The sequence below is a fragment of the Colobus angolensis genome, unplaced genomic scaffold (assembly GCF_000951035.1).
Source record: "Colobus angolensis palliatus isolate OR3802 unplaced genomic scaffold, Cang.pa_1.0 Scaffold18, whole genome shotgun sequence".
NCBI lineage: Eukaryota > Metazoa > Chordata > Mammalia > Primates > Cercopithecidae > Colobus > Colobus angolensis.
In genome coordinates, this window is record NW_012114932.1 from 1,603,349 (window position 1) to 1,618,386 (window position 15,038).

General features: G+C 55.1%; 3 protein-coding genes across 4 annotated transcripts; 2 read left to right on the forward strand and 1 right to left on the reverse strand.

The window, feature by feature from the left end:
- The first annotated feature begins 2,247 nt into the window (after positions 1 to 2,247).
- TMEM115 (transmembrane protein 115) lies at positions 2,248 to 7,043 on the forward strand. Its single transcript, XM_011939001.1, has 2 exons — positions 2,248 to 3,596; positions 6,245 to 7,043. Exons 1-2 carry the CDS (start codon positions 2,746 to 2,748, stop codon positions 6,447 to 6,449), a joined length of 1,056 nt encoding a protein of 351 aa, XP_011794391.1. The 5' UTR covers positions 2,248 to 2,745; the 3' UTR covers positions 6,450 to 7,043.
- A 679-nt stretch (positions 7,044 to 7,722) lies between these two features.
- Positions 7,723 to 11,037, reverse strand: LOC105509663 (cytochrome b561 domain-containing protein 2). Of its 2 annotated transcripts, none has more exons than XM_011938999.1 (4): positions 10,756 to 11,037; positions 10,182 to 10,333; positions 9,696 to 9,733; positions 7,723 to 8,542 (listed from the first exon to the last, which is right to left on the reverse strand). In XM_011938999.1, exons 2-4 carry the CDS (start codon positions 10,306 to 10,308, stop codon positions 8,039 to 8,041), a joined length of 669 nt encoding a protein of 222 aa, XP_011794389.1. In that variant the 5' UTR covers positions 10,309 to 10,333; positions 10,756 to 11,037; the 3' UTR covers positions 7,723 to 8,038. The 2 variants fall into 2 exon arrangements, with proteins under 2 accessions (XP_011794389.1, XP_011794390.1); XM_011939000.1 differs by having other exon boundaries at positions 10,182 to 10,399.
- NPRL2 (nitrogen permease regulator-like 2 (S. cerevisiae)) lies at positions 10,655 to 14,226 on the forward strand. Its single transcript, XM_011938998.1, has 11 exons — positions 10,655 to 11,157; positions 11,706 to 11,797; positions 11,897 to 12,065; positions 12,230 to 12,338; positions 12,703 to 12,839; positions 12,931 to 13,028; positions 13,150 to 13,186; positions 13,300 to 13,393; positions 13,469 to 13,586; positions 13,812 to 13,954; positions 14,040 to 14,226. Exons 1-11 carry the CDS (start codon positions 11,080 to 11,082, stop codon positions 14,105 to 14,107), a joined length of 1,143 nt encoding a protein of 380 aa, XP_011794388.1. The 5' UTR covers positions 10,655 to 11,079; the 3' UTR covers positions 14,108 to 14,226.
- Positions 14,227 to 15,038: the final 812 nt, after the last annotated feature.

Here is a 15,038-nt window from a genome sequence, read left to right on the forward strand (position 1 = left end):
GCCTTCCCACCGCAGTGCTCTCTCTCCTCCCAACACTCTGCTCACTCCGCACTCACCTGGCTGAGTCCTCACCACAATCTCTGGGGTGGGTACTAGTGTATCTCCATACCACAGATGAGCAAACTAAGAGGAGAAAGCCTTTCCCCCCAGGTGAGAAGGCTGAAAACCAGCAAAGATTTTAGAGAGGAGTTGGCCACAGGGGTTGGGGGGCTTGGATGCTAAATAGATGAAGGGGCTTCCAGGCTTCAGCCAAGATGGGGACTTTTTTCTCACTCCTCTGCAGGGGTCTGCTGCAGAGCAATGTCTAATCCACAACCCCCAAGACAGCTCCCATGGCCTGCAACAGCCCTTGCAATCTTGGATAGGGTGGTCGGATAAAATACAGAACACCCAATTTTGAATTTCAGATCATGAACGAGTTTTTAGTATGAAAGTGTTTCAACTATTGTGTGGGACATACCTATACTGAAAAACTGGGGGCTGGGCACAGTGGCTAATGCCTGTAATCCCAACACTTTGGGAGGCTGATGCAGCAGGATCGCTTGAGCTCACAAGACCAGCCTGGGTAAGATGGCCACCCTGCCCCTGCCCATGTCTCTACAAAATAAAAAATTTTTAAAAATTAGCTGGGCACAGTAGTGTGTGCCTGTAGTCCCAGCTAATCAGGAGACTGAGGCTGGAGGATCCCTTCAGTCCAGGAGTTTGAGGTGGCAGTGAGCTATGATTGTGCCACTGCACTCCAGCCTGGGGCAAAGCTAGACCCTGTTTCAAAAAAAAAAAGGGGGGGACATGAATATACTCAAAGATTATTCGTTGTTTATCTGGAATTCAAATTTGACTGAGCATCCTGTATTTTGATTTGCTAAAACTGGCAACCTTACCCTGATGTGGCAACCAGTGGGAACCCAGACCCCAGAAAAAAAAGCATCAGCACCCTTTGTAACCTATAGGCCATGCACACATTGGCACACACTGAAATCAGTGGCTGAAAGGAAGGGATTCTGTGCTTTATAAAAGTACTTTGTCAAAAATTGTTTTAATTACATATACAGCTTTTTGTTTTGAGACAAAGTTTCACTCTTTGCCCAGGCTGGAGTGCAATGGCAGGATCTTGGCTCACCACAACCTGCGCCTCTCAGGTTCAAGCGATTCTCCTGCCTCAGCCTCCCGAGTAGCTGGGATTACAGGCATGTGCCACCACGCCTGGCTAATTTTGTATTTTTAGTAGAGACGGGGTTTATCCATCTTGGTCAGGCTGGTCTCAAACTCCCGACCTCAGGTGATCCGCCCGCCTTGGCCTCCCTAAGTGCTGGGATTACAGGCATGAGCCACCGTGTCCAGCCTATATGTACAGTTCTTTTTTTAAGTAACTCAATGTACAAAAAAAAAAGACACAGAACACAACCACTGTCAGAAGCCACTGTGGCGTGAAGTGGGGCCAGAACAGGCCTGGCCCAGGCTTGTGGAGAGACCTCTCTTCCTCCGCAGTGATCAGAAGTCTCTAGCGGGGAGGAGGGTCACTGAGGGCAGCCCAGCCTCGTCCCTATGTGGGAGGGAGTCCTAGGCTTGTGCTCCAGGTCCACTTCACTTGGAAAAAAGGCAACGTGAAATAACAAACCAAAAATGTTTCCAAGTGGGAGAAAACAAACAAAAAAAGGCAACATGGGCAACGCTCGCTGAGTACCCAGGGTGGACTGGCATTTTACACCCCTTTCCCCTTATTAGGACAGGAAGATCGTGTCATCATCTACATTTTACGGTCCCTGAAACTGAGTTTCAAAAAGGTTCAGGAACTTAACCAATGCCACACAGCCGCCAAGGCAGAGCAAGGGTTCCAGCCTGGGTCAGGTCCCATTCAACAGACCACGGAGGTTCTGTTTGTCACACAGTGACCCACACCCACACGCCAGCCGAGAGGGACACACTCGCTCAGAGGTACATGCACAAATAGAGCTACTCTTCCCAGGGAATTCAGTAAGTGTGGGCGCTAGAGCTGTGTTGCTTCCCGAACCCCCACCGCCGCTTTCAGGGGTTAAAGATGCTAATTCATCCCTTCCCACCTCCTGAGAACCGACGGAAACGCTCCCCGAGAACTACAAGTCCCAGCACAGTCCCCTCTCACCACGACGGGCCCGATCCGTGCTCATGGCCTCCTGGGACTTGTAGTTCTAGCCAGAACCCTGTCCCACTCTTCCCCGGCTGCAACCAAGGACTCCGTATCCCAGCATGCAGAGGAGCCGGAACACAGGCGGCTTAGAGGACAGCCCGCTGCCGCCGGGGGCGCGCAGGCGCAGCACCCTGTTTGTCGGCCCCCCGAGAAAGGAGGTACGATCGAAGCCAGGAGCCAGGCCCAACGGGAGCTGACCAGGCTTGACTCGGGTACGGAACTAGCCCCCTTGCGAACCGAAGGGCCTCGGAGTGGATGGAGGAGGCCCAGCCCTGAGATCAACGCCAGCCAGGCTAGCCTGGCACGGGGCCTACAGGGTGGGCAGGCGGGCGTGCCAAAGCCGTCTAGGGCCTTCCCTCAGGTCCCGGGCGAGGGGCCTACGCTGCGGCCCGGCGACAAGGCCCTAGTCGGCCCCTCGGGACCAGAGCCCCACCCGATCGGAAGCGGATCCTTTACCAGGGCCATAGGCCAGTGACTAGGCCGGGCCTGGGCCTCCCATCGGGGCCGGACTGGGACGAGGCCCCGGGGAGGCCCCTGGCCTACCAGACCATTTCCTCAGGTCGACAGCCGCCGGAAAGATGCAACGTGCCCTGCCAGGCGCCCGCCAGCACTTGGGGGCCATCCTGGCCAGCGCCAGCGTGGTGGTGAAGGCTCTGTGTGCAGCGGTACTATTCCTCTACCTGCTCTCCTTCGCCGTGGACACAGGCTGCCTGGCGGTCACCCCGGGCTACCTCTTTCCCCCCAACTTCTGGATCTGGACCCTGGCCACCCATGGGCTGATGGAGCAGCATGTGTGGGACGTGGCCATCAGCCTGACCACGGTGGTGGTGGCCGGGCGTTTGCTGGAGCCCCTCTGGGGGGCCTTGGAGCTGCTCATCTTCTTCTCAGTGGTGAATGTGTCTGTAGGGCTGCTGGGGGCCTTCGCCTACCTCCTCACCTACATGGCTTCCTTCAACCTGGTCTACTTGTTCACTGTCCGTATCCACGGCGCCTTGGGCTTCCTAGGTGGTGTCCTGGTGGCACTCAAGCAAACCATGGGGGATTGTGTGGTCCTGCGAGTGCCCCAGGTGCGCGTCAGTGTGATGCCCATGCTGCTGCTGGCGCTGCTGCTCCTGCTGCGGCTCGCCACACTGCTCCAGAGCCCGGCACTGGCTTCCTATGGCTTCGGATTGCTCTCCAGTTGGGTGTATCTTCGCTTCTACCAGCGCCACAGCCGGGGCCGAGGGGACATGGCTGACCACTTTGCTTTCGCCACTTTCTTCCCTGAGATCCTGCAGCCTGTGGTGGGGTTGCTGGCGAACTTGGTGCACGGCCTCCTGGTGAAGGTAAAGATATGCCAGAAGACGGTGAAGCGCTACGATGTGGGTGCCCCATCCTCCATCACCATCAGCCTGCCAGGCACAGACCCTCAAGACGCCGAGCGGAGAAGGTACTGTGAAATTTTCCAAAATCTTGTCAAGCTAGGAGCATACTGGTCGAGTCGCATACCATCTGTTGAGGTGTTTGCCGTACATAGGTGGAGACCTACAGTCAGGTGTTGGGGCAGATCTGGAAAGGTAAAATCAGTCTTTGGCCTTGAGGAACTCAGCAGTTAGGTGTCTGGGGTCCACGAGGCACTTTCCTCACCACTGTGGCCACTTAATAAGTCTCAAGAAATGCAGTTTCCTTTGGTGCTGTGAAGGCCCAGTGGAGGTACACAGAACCCTGGCCTTGCCTCAGAATCTCAGAATCCTAGACATTGGGCCTGGGAGCCAGAAGCAACCTGCTGGTACTTTCCCTGTGAGGAAGGGACAGGGAAGGAGGCCTGGGGTCCTCGAAAGGTGATCTGGGCCACTCCAATTTCCAAATGCTGTGTCCTCTTCCTGGGCTTTAACTCAGATGCTGTGCTCCTCTGCCCACTTATTTATCGAGAGGGAAGCTTGGGGTATTACCACATTTACCTCCGTCTCCAGCAGGCATGTGTCACCAAAACCAGACACAGGCTACATGACCCACTGAGGGAGCCTGCTGACTACACCGGGGAGTGGCGATGACCCTTTCATTATCTATAAACCAAGCCATCCACAGCATCAGGAGTCCCAGCTGAATTCTTCACTAAATGCACTTTGGCCAGGGCAGGAGGGATCTTTTTAAATTCAGCTCTTTCTCTCCCAGATCTGTGGAGCCAGCAAAGTGGTCCCAGCTTTCACAAAATCCATAGCTCCATTTCCAACATCATTATTGAGTGTTTTGAGGCAATTACTTGAGTAGTAAAATCTGGGGCAGGCTTTGTCCTTTGCATTGCCAAGGCTCCTGCTTTTGCTCACCTGTGAATGGGGTCGTGGCAGAAAGCTCTATGAATTTAGCTGCAGTTATCCCTGTATTTACTCTCCACTGGGCTGTGGAATTGAGTGTGGGACACATTCCTTTCTTGAAGAAGTTCCAGCTGGGGAAGGGCCACAGATCACTATGGGCCCTAGGTGTGGTAGGTGTTGAAAAGTATATACAGCATGCTGTAGAGCATAATTCTGGGCTCTAGAGCTTGGGTCTTTATAGGTGATAAGCCTTAAGGACAGAAGTCTCTCTTAACCTTAGCTGGTATTAAAGTTGGGGCCAGGAGAGCTGGGCATGGTAGGAATTGAACTGTCCCCCAGAGCTATTCAGGTGGGGCCAGGCCACTGGGGACCCCTCCTCCACTGAGAGGTGTTGGATTATTAGGGTTGTCTGGACATTCAAAAACCTCTGCCCAGGCCCAAGAAAATGGACGCGGGGGAAGCAGGTTGGTGGGGACGAAGGGAGGGTCAAGAGGCGGGTTCTTGGCATAGCCTTATGGTTGTTAGCTTACATGGGGGTGGGGGTTATTCCTCCAGCCACTTTGACATCTGACTGCATGGCCACGCCGAACTCCAAAGGGCTACCAGGAGAGGGAGGCAGGGTTTCCTTTCTCTCTGGTCCTTGTGAGGAAGTGACTAGTGTGACACTCGCTCTCTGCCTTGGCAAGCTTTAGATGGAACTGGCAAGGGCATCATCAGGATGGGAGCCTGGGTAGCAGCAGGGAAGGACTGTCCTGTCTATGCCAACTTGTCACGTGTGAGATTGACGGGCAGGGTGGAAGTGTGCTAGGGCTTTCTACACCTGTGTCCTTGTTGCCTCTTTTGTCATGTTCCCTGGCATGGTGTAGATTTTGGTTCTCAGCTGGAACCTGAAAGGCTACACGGGCTGTCCCCACATTGGTGGCACAGAGAGGCTGAGGCATAGGAGTCCACAGTGGTCACTGTTGAAACGGTTCCCTGGCAGCTGCGGCACTCCACCTTCTGGTCAGCCAGGGTCCCAAGCACATGTGTAAACTTTCTTCTGTTGGACTTTCCCACCTGCTCTCAAAGTGGGGCCCCTAAGGATACACCCTGTGGAAGCAGTAGGCTCTGGCCTATGCCTACCCATGTGGGCTGTTTCTCCTTCTCTTGCAAGGGCTCCTCGAAGTCCCTGCTCTAACAAGGGCCTTGGTGGCTTTGGGGGTTCTTCTGAGAGGGAGAATATTAGCGTCAGTTAGGATGGGTAGACTTACCCAGGTTGGCCCTGCTTCCTGGGCTGAGCACCAAGGGAGGTGTTGAGTTCCAGCCTTCCCCATTGACCCTTGCCAGGAGGGTCAAGATACCCTAACCAGGAGACGGGGAGAATTAATAACCCTTCCCTTGGATGTGATGCCCGCACCCAGGCAGAAACTCATGGAAACTCCAAAATTTGCCGTTCCACCCATCTGCCCTAGGGCACTAGTTCCACCCACCCTTAGATGCCACCCTCAGAACCATTCCTGGTGGCTGGCCTGGTGGGCAGTCTGGCAGACACCCAGCTGACCTTCCCACCCTGGAGGTGCCTCAGCTATGGAGGGAAGACTCTTAGAGCCTTTGGGTTATCATTCTGATGGCAGAGTGGGTCCTAAACCAATCTCTGGGGAGTCCCAGGCTCTGCATGGTGAAGGGGAAACATGGGATTCTGGGGGAGGAGTCTAGGTGGTACGGTGAGGAGTCAGCCTGCTGCAGAAGGGCAGAGAGCATGAGCCAAGGCCAAACCCAGACCTGTCCTCTCCTCTGGCCCCAGGCAACTGGCCCTGAAGGCACTCAATGAGCGGCTGAAGAGAGTGGAGGACCAGTCCGTCTGGCCCAGCATGGATGATGATGAAGAGGAGTCTGGGGCCAAGGTGGACAGCCCCCTGCTCTCAGACAAAGCTCCTACACCCCCAGGGAAGGGGGCTGCCCCAGAATCCAGTCTAATCACCTTCGAGGCAGCTCCCTCGACACTGTAACTCCAGACCACCTGGAGTGTGGCACCTCCCCTCCTGAGCCCCCCTTGACATCCTCTCAGCTACTCCAGGGCACCTGACTGCTCTGAGGAGAGGGAAGAAGACCTGCTGGGGCTTTCCATGGCCTTCTGCTGTTTCTCGCCAACACTACCCAGGACTCTTGCTACCTGGTTCCAACTCCAGACAACCACTATGCCAGGCCTAGAGCCTCTGAGGCATCGGCCAGTCCAGGCCCTCATCTGAGGTAAGACTGTACATCAGCTGGCAGCCCCAAGCAAGTGGCTGCAGGGACACTGATGCCACAGCTCCTGGGCCGGCCCTCACATCTGAAACTGGTTGCCGAGAGCCCTGAGCCAAGGCAAGGATTTGCCAAAATGTTCTGGGGGCTCAGCACATGCAGGAGCCGACCTGGGGCTGCACATCCCTGCCCATCCACAGAAAGACTGTTCCTGTCAGGATTTGTTTCCCTCTGCTGTGGCCATGACTGCTTCTGGACCAGAACAGCTTCGGCTCCCAGGTATTTTCTACAGGACCACTTTGAGTGGGCAGCCAAGCCCAGGCTCGCAGTATCAATAAAGCAGTTCTCTGACGAATGACTCCTGGGCTCTTGTCAGGCCACCTTGTGCAGCCCCTCATCACGTTCAACTGCAAAGTTAGACAGGGACTTGATTGTCTCCATGGTAACTCCACCTGGATAGAGAAGCCCATTGCCCCAGCTCCCCACCACCGCCACCACCACATGCACACTGCCAAGTAACCTTCCAAGAGCTATTGCCTCAGACTCTTACTCCTTTTTTCTTTCCCTTCGAATCCCTATCTGGGAGGCCTTCTGTCCCTGCCTAGATCTGATGATAAGGGCCTCTCCATCATAAGGTGCTGTTCTTATCCATGGTTTACCTCTAAGACAGAATGTTCAGTGCTTGCCACCCCTAGAGACAACTCACCCCCAGCTCCCATCCTGTTATTGTATGTATCTAACCCTCACAGTCTGGAGACTCCAGCACAGTGGACAGCCGGGGGACAGAAAGGACACACAGCTGTACCATTCACAGCTGCAGCTCTAGGGCCTGCCAGGGCCCAGAGCGGCCTGGGAGGCTCAGCAGCTAGATCCTGGGGATTTGTGTGCTGGGAGAGCTTCAGCCCCATAGGGAACAGCCAGGGATCAGAGGGGTCCCCATCTTGCCCAGCTGCCCATTTTCCCATGCTGATGGCATTAACAAGAACCATCCCCAACTCTGGGCTGCTTCTCCCATCAATCTTTTCAGTCATTTTTGTAAAAATTTTTACTTTTTTCTCTCCTGAAATTTCTGGACACACAGTACAAGTATGAGCTGCCTTGCAGGGGAGGCGGTCTTGCAGCCCTAGCTTCATCCAGACACATGATGCATAAGTTCCTCTGGGATGATGGAGAGAGGGGAAGGAAATGGGAGGCACTCCAGCATGAGGAGCAGGAATTCACATATGGGCCTCCAACTGCCCAACTGTCCCAGTGCCTGAGGTGTCCCTGACTCAGCTGAGAGAGTTCAAGAGGTCCCTAGCCCCAGCTCCTACATGGAGGGGCAAATCCAGGCTTCCCCTAGGCTGGGAAGAGCTCATGGTTGGATCCTCTTGCGGTATAGGTAGGCATTGCTCACCTGGTTCATAATGACCAAGCTGGTGAGGACAGGGCATAGTGCAGCCAGGTACCAGGCTGCACCAGTGACAGAAGCAGTGAACCAGAGTGAGCACATGCCCAGCAAGAGGCTGGCACTACCCAGCAGGTAGCCCACCAGCCCGGAAGTAGCATGGTATAGCTTGAGCTTCGCCAGGGGCCATCGGGGCAGCAGCTTGGGGTAGAGCAGCCCCACCCCACCTGAGCATTGCAGCCCTGCCCACAGCACAGCCAGCAGCCCTGCCTGCCCATGCCGCGTAGCCAGGTGGGCTTTGCCAAGCTGCTCTTTGTGGAGGATGACAAGGCCGAGGCCCAGCAGTGCACACAGCAGGGCCAGAAGCTGCAGCACCCAGTGGCAGCGTGCTCGGCCCTTCCGTGAGAGGGAGCGCAGCAGCGAACTCTCAGGAGAAAACACCAGTAGTGCCTCGGTCATCAGGAAGGAGAACTGAGGAGACAGGGGATGGGAAGCTCAAGTGAGGGTGCTGCCCCAGAAGAGGGGAAGAGGGCTTTATGTAACTCTCAGCTGCCAGTGAGTCTGGGCTGATTCCCCTTTTTCTTTCTCTCCCCACTGACAAGACTATCCATTTGGTGGGGCACGAGTGGAAAACCCCATCTGGGACGATATATGTGCCCTGAATAATCTCCACACTTCCTCCTAGGTGCCAGTCTGAAATGTCATCTGTGCTATGTTACCAAGCAAACACAAGGTTTGAGATGTGGCAATTATAAATGATTCACAAGCTTTGTTTCCCTAACGTGGGGCTGGATACAATTTCTTGGCAAGAGCTGGCCACACAGGTGCACTATTTCAGGGAAAGTTAGGTGCATCACCAGAAATTAAAGTAAAAAGGGACAGAAGTGCATCAAAATGCAATGTCTCAGCTTTCTGCCTAGAGGTGGGTGAAGCCTCGTGCTTAGACAAACCTTACCCATTTGACCTGGGTCTTAATTACTCTGATTCGTCTTTTTTGTTTTTTGGAGATAGTCTCTCTCTGTCACCCAGGCTGGAGTGCAGTGGCATGATCTCAGCTCAATGCAATCTCCGCCTTCCAGGTTCAAGCGATTCTCCTGCCTAAGGCTCCTGAGTAACTGGGATTACAGGCACCTGCCACCACACCCAGCTAATTTTCTTTTTTGTGGGGTGGGGGTTGGTTTTTTGGTTTTTTTGAGATGGAGCCTCGTACTGTCGCCTAGGTTAGAGTGCAGTGGCGCAATCTTGGCTCACTGCAACTTCCATCTCCTGGGTTCATGTGATTCTCCTGCCTCTCCTCCTGAGCTGGGACTACAGGAGCGTGCCACCATGCCTGGCTAATTTTTTGTATTTTTAGTAGAGACGGGGTTTCACCGTGTTAGCCAGGATGGTCTCGATCTCCTGACCTCAGGTGATGTGCCCGCCTCGGCCTCCCAAAGTGCTGGGATTACAGGCGTGAGCCACCATGCCCGGCCTCAAGTCTCAAATATATACCATGAGCAGGAGTAGTTGGAGCATGCAACTCTTCCAAACAAATATTAAATGTAGACAAAGATCCAGAGGCTGCCAGGGCCACCAACCATGCCCATGCTCCCACCCCTAAGAACTGCCCAGGTCTACTACTTACAGCCAGAGACATAAGCACCGGGTGCCAGGAGAACAGGCCTGGAATGAGAAGAGGAAGCCTCATGGGGCTGAGGCAAGAAGAAACCAGCCATACCAATCCTTAAGGGTTGAGGAATATCAGCGGCCCATCACCCAAGGAGGTGCTGCCAAACTGTGAGACCCCTCTTGCTCTGCAACAAGCTGACCCCACACCTATCCTCTCTTCCTGGCCCCTTCCTGGATCAGAGGCCATGCTTTGCCACTCCTCTGGCAGTCCTCCCTCCTTCCCTTACACTTCCTGAGAGGCAGCCAAAGGGAGCACCCAGACAAGGAAAGAGAAACCAGGAATTCTGTGTGCCCTGGCCACACCTACCTGCTCCACCCCACTCATCGCTCCGGCACCGAATTCCCTCAGCCAGCCAGTCCCGTTCCCGGGAGTCCCACTGCCCTTCCTCCCCAGGAAAAGTGGCCCTTCCCTTCCCAGAAATCAGCTATGAATTCTACTTACTGGAGCCAGGCCTGGCAAGCACAGCCACAAAGATGGTAAAGCCCAGGGCCACAAGGTGGGCGGCAGCGCCAGAAGCAGTACGCAGAGCTCGGTAGATGTATGACTCGGTCTCCGCAGAAAGGGCCATGGTCAGCCGTGCCAGTGGTTGTAGCCTGAAAACATAGTAGCGTGGGCCAGGGTCTCAGGTGCCCACTGTTCACTCCTCACTGGAGAAAAGGCTGCAAGGCAGGTATGCCACCCTCTTCCAATAAGTTATGATAGGAAAGAACAGTACCAAGACCAGCACCAGGAATGGTCACAACATGCCAGTCGAGGGCCAGCGGCCTGTCAGCGTGTACTCATCTGAACTGGTACCAAACGCTGGTCCGCCTTCCAGGTAGGAGGCGCAAAGCCATGTAAGACTACAAATCCCAGCGTGTACCACGCCGTCGCCGGCAGTAGAGCCCGCTGGGAGGGCGCGGGGCACTATGGAAATTGTAGTTCCCTGCTACGGTCCCAGTTACAGCGTGAATCCCTTAGCGCACCGCCTCCCCAAGTGCTGCGCGCATGCTGCCCCTCCACGCTAGGGACTTGCCTGCCTCAGCCGCAGCGCAGATCTGATGCGGTTGTTTCCTCCAAAGAAAGATACTCCGGGCCCTGCCGCGCGCACCGCCGCTCCGTCGCGGAGCCGCTTTACTTCCGGGTGCGACGTCTACCCACCCAGGACTTCCTGGGACGAGCCCCCCCAGCAGCCACGCCTCTGAGTCGCGCTGCGCAGGCGCCACTGGGCAGAGGGATTCGGGAGTCTGCGTGCCCCAGCGACACGGGCTTCGGGGCTGTCTGTGACAAGTGTTCACAGGAGGTGGGGACGCCTCTGCGCGAGGAACGAGGAGCTACGGGCCTGGGCCTGGCTATTGCCATGGGCAGCGGCTGCCGCATCGAATGCATATTCTTCAGCGAGTTCCACCCCACGCTGGGACCCAAGATCACCTATCAGGTGCCACCCGGGCTTGCGGGACTGGGCGGGGAGAGGGACGTTCTCGAGAGCTCAACCGGCTGCCTAAAGGCGGTAGTTTCCCGTGCTGCACGCAGGCATGCTACTTCATTCGCAGACAACTGTGAGGCTAGAGGATAGTCAGACCCAGGCCCCTGGCTCCCAGTGTGGCAGGGAAGACATAGGTCACATTGGCAGTGTTTGTAGGATATTGGGCTATAGGCATCCGGTTGAGGGGTTCCAGGTCCCACAGAAGGTGAGGTGGGTGACCCATGAGTATCCCTGAACTGAGTGAAGAGTAAATGATGCATAGGAAGTTTAGATAAGGGAGGAGAAAGTGTTCCAGGTAGAGCGAATAGCATATGCAGAAGCCAGGAAGGAGGTGAGATCATAGCGTGTGTTTGGAAATAGAAAGAATAGGCCTGAGTGGGTGGGAGAGAGGGGAACGCTGGACAAGAGGACTTGGGCTTGGGGGGCATGAGGAGGTCACCATTTGTACTACACCAAGTACAGATGTCCACTGAGGGGCCCATTGCCACTCCCCTTCCCAGGTCCCTGAAGACTTCATCTCCCGAGAGCTGTTTGACACAGTCCAAGTATACATCATCACCAAGCCAGAGCTGCAGAACAAGCTTATCACTGTGTGAGGCCCTAGCTCGGGGTGACAGGGGTGGGCAGCAGGGGTTGTCCCAGGAGGAGGAAGGGACAGGCTTGGGGGCCTGACTCTGCTCCAATTATCTAGCACAGCCATGGAAAAGAAGCTGATCGGCTGTCCTGTGTGCATCGAACACAAGAAGTACAGCCGCAATGCCCTCCTCTTCAACCTGGGCTTCGTGTGTGATGCCCAGGCCAAGACCTGCGCCCTCGAGCCCATCGTTAAAAAGCTGGCTGGCTATCTGACCACACTAGAGGTCTGCAATGAGATGGGCTTGGGTTTACGGACAGTTGGGGAAGGTGTTCCCATGTCTCCTAAGTCCCCCAAACCTGAGACCCTGGCAACCAGCTCAGGACTCAGGGCAGCCAACCAGCCGGGGGTCCTGGGATGTGCCCACCATGTTGTCCATGCTCTATCTAGCTAGAGAGCAGCTTCGTGTCCACGGAGGAGAGCAAGCAGAAGTTGGTGCCCATCATGACCATCTTGCTGGAGGAGCTAAATGCCTCGGGCCGGTGCACTCTGCCCATTGGTATGGCCAGCCTCTGCAAGGACAGCAGAGGGGTAGAGGAGAAATGGGAAAGTGAGCCCAGCCAGTCAGGGAGGACAAGACTTATGAACACATTGGTGGGCAGGAAATAGCCATGGGCTGAGGTGCCCATGTCTAGGGTCCAGTGCATGATGGAGCTGGGACTGGGGGTAGGGGGGAAGTAGAGCTCTCCAGCTCTGCCCCTTGGGCAACTCCTTCCCCTTTGTGGGCCTCAGTTTCTCACTTCATAAAAAGAGAAAGATTAGCCCTACCCAGAGGCACCTGTTTGCCCCAAGGGATGCTGGGAGGCCTGGATGGTAATTGAGGGCCTCTTGGAAACTGAGGATATGGATGGGACCCCTTGCAGATGAGTCCAACACCATCCACTTGAAGGTGATTGAGCAGCGGCCAGACCCTCCGGTGGCCCAGGAGTATGATGTACCTGTCTTTACCAAAGACAAGGAGGATTTCTTCAACTCACAGTGGGACCTCACTACACAACAAGTATGCCATCCCTCCCTGGGTATCATCACCTGGGGCTGGCCACAGCGCTGGCCTCATCCTGTTCCTTCTGACCTTGTCCTACTCTGCCCAGATCCTGCCCTACATTGATGGGTTCCGCCACGTCCAGAAGATTTCAGCAGAGGCAGACGTGGAGCTCAACCTGGTGCGCATTGCTATCCAGAACCTGCTGTGAGTGGGCCTACAGTCATACCTGGTACAAGGTCACCAGCCAGGGAAGAGCTCAGGGGACCTGGGTGTGAGGGTTGGGAAGGCATGGTCCTCAGAAGCTGAGCACAACTCTCTCTCTCAGGTACTATGGCGTTGTGACACTGGTGTCCATCCTCCAGGTAGGTGAGTTGGGTTTGATTAAGTGACTGGACCATGTGACTGGACCAGACCAGGGCTGTGTCAGCTTCCCAAGCCCCTCACTCAGGCCCCTATGCCTTCTGCTACCCTCTAGTACTCCAATGTATACTGCCCAACGCCCAAGGTCCAGGACCTGGTAGATGACAAGTCCCTGCAGGAGGCATGTCTATCCTACGTGACCAAGCAAGGTAGTGGTGGGCTCTGGGGGAAGCCATCTTGGGGAGGGCAGGGCCACATGGTGAACTTATCCCTGGCACCCACAGGGCACAAGAGGGCCAGTCTCCGGGATGTGTTCCAGCTATACTGCAGCCTGAGCCCTGGCACTACCGTGCGAGACCTCATTGGCCGCCACCCCCAGCAGCTGCAGCACGTTGATGAACGGTCAGAGGAGAATTCGCTGGGGCATTTGGGAGTTACCTGAGGAAAGCTAGACCCTTTATGTCTCTCAGGAGCCCTGGGTCATGGGGCACTGCCAATCCAAGCAGGCTTCCTGGAGATGATGGGCTACAAAGACAAAATTGAAGGGAGACTACAGGAAAGGGTTTGCCTGCCTGAAAGAAGGCCTGGCCAGGGCGTCACCCCTCTATCCTCTGATCCTCACCCTAGGAAGCTGATCCAGTTCGGGCTTATGAAGAACCTCATCAGGCGACTACAGAAGTATCCTGTGCGGGTGTCTCGGGAAGAGCAGAGCCACCCTGCCCGGCTTTATACAGGCTGCCACAGCTATGACGAGATCTGCTGCAAGACAGGTGGAGGCAGGCAGGCAGTCAGGGTGGGGTCAGGGCAGGGTGGCCAGGCCAAGGCCACTGACCTCTCCTCCACCACCCCACCCAGGCATGAGCTACCATGAGTTGGATGAGCGGCTCGAAAATGACCCCAACATCATCATCTGCTGGAAGTGAGGCTGGTGGTGGCTGGATGGACACATTGCTGTGGGTAGTCCCTCCTACCAGGAGGCTTGTCATACTGTCTAGAGCTTGACTCTTAGTTCTGTAAATAAAGACATCCATTTCAAATAGCCTTTATTGAGTGCTGCTTCTGGGCCAGCCACGGGAGACCCAGTGGTGAATGAAATAGCCACGAGCTATGCTCTAGATCGCCATCTGGTGGGCAGGACCGACAATCGCCAAGTAAAAATCCTGGTTAATTACAAAAAAAAAAAAAAGTCCGGTCGCGATGACTCACCTGTAGCCCCAGTTACTCAGGAGGCTGAAGTGGGGGGATCACTTGAGGCCAGGAGTTGGAGGCTACATTTAGCTGTGATCCCATCACTGCACCCCAGCCTGGGTGATAGAGCAAGACCCCATCTTAATAATAATAATGATAATAATAAATAAACCTAGAAAGAAACAGATGTAGCTGTGCGCTGTGGCTCATACCTATGATCCCAGCACTTTGGGAGGCTGAGGCGGGTAGATCACCTGAGATCAGATGGTCAAGAACAACCTGGCCAACATGGTGAAACCCCATCTCCACTAAAAAAAATATAAAAAATTAGCCAGGTGTGGTGGTGCGCGCCTGTAATCCCAGCTACTCAGGAACCTGAGGCAAGAGAATCACTTGAACCCAGGAGGCAGAGGTTGCAGTGAGCCGAGATCATGCCACTGCACTCCAGCCTAGGTGACAGGAGACTCAATCTCAAAGAAACAGATGTGATCAAGAGTGAGTTGGGAGGCCGAGGCAGGTGGATCACGAGGTCAGGAGTTCAAGACCAGCCTGGCCAAGGTGGTGAAACCCTGTCTCTACTAAAAATAGAAAAAACCGCGCATGTGGCGGGTGCCTGTAATCCCACCTACTTGGGAGGCTGAGGAGAGAATGGCTTGAACCCAGGAA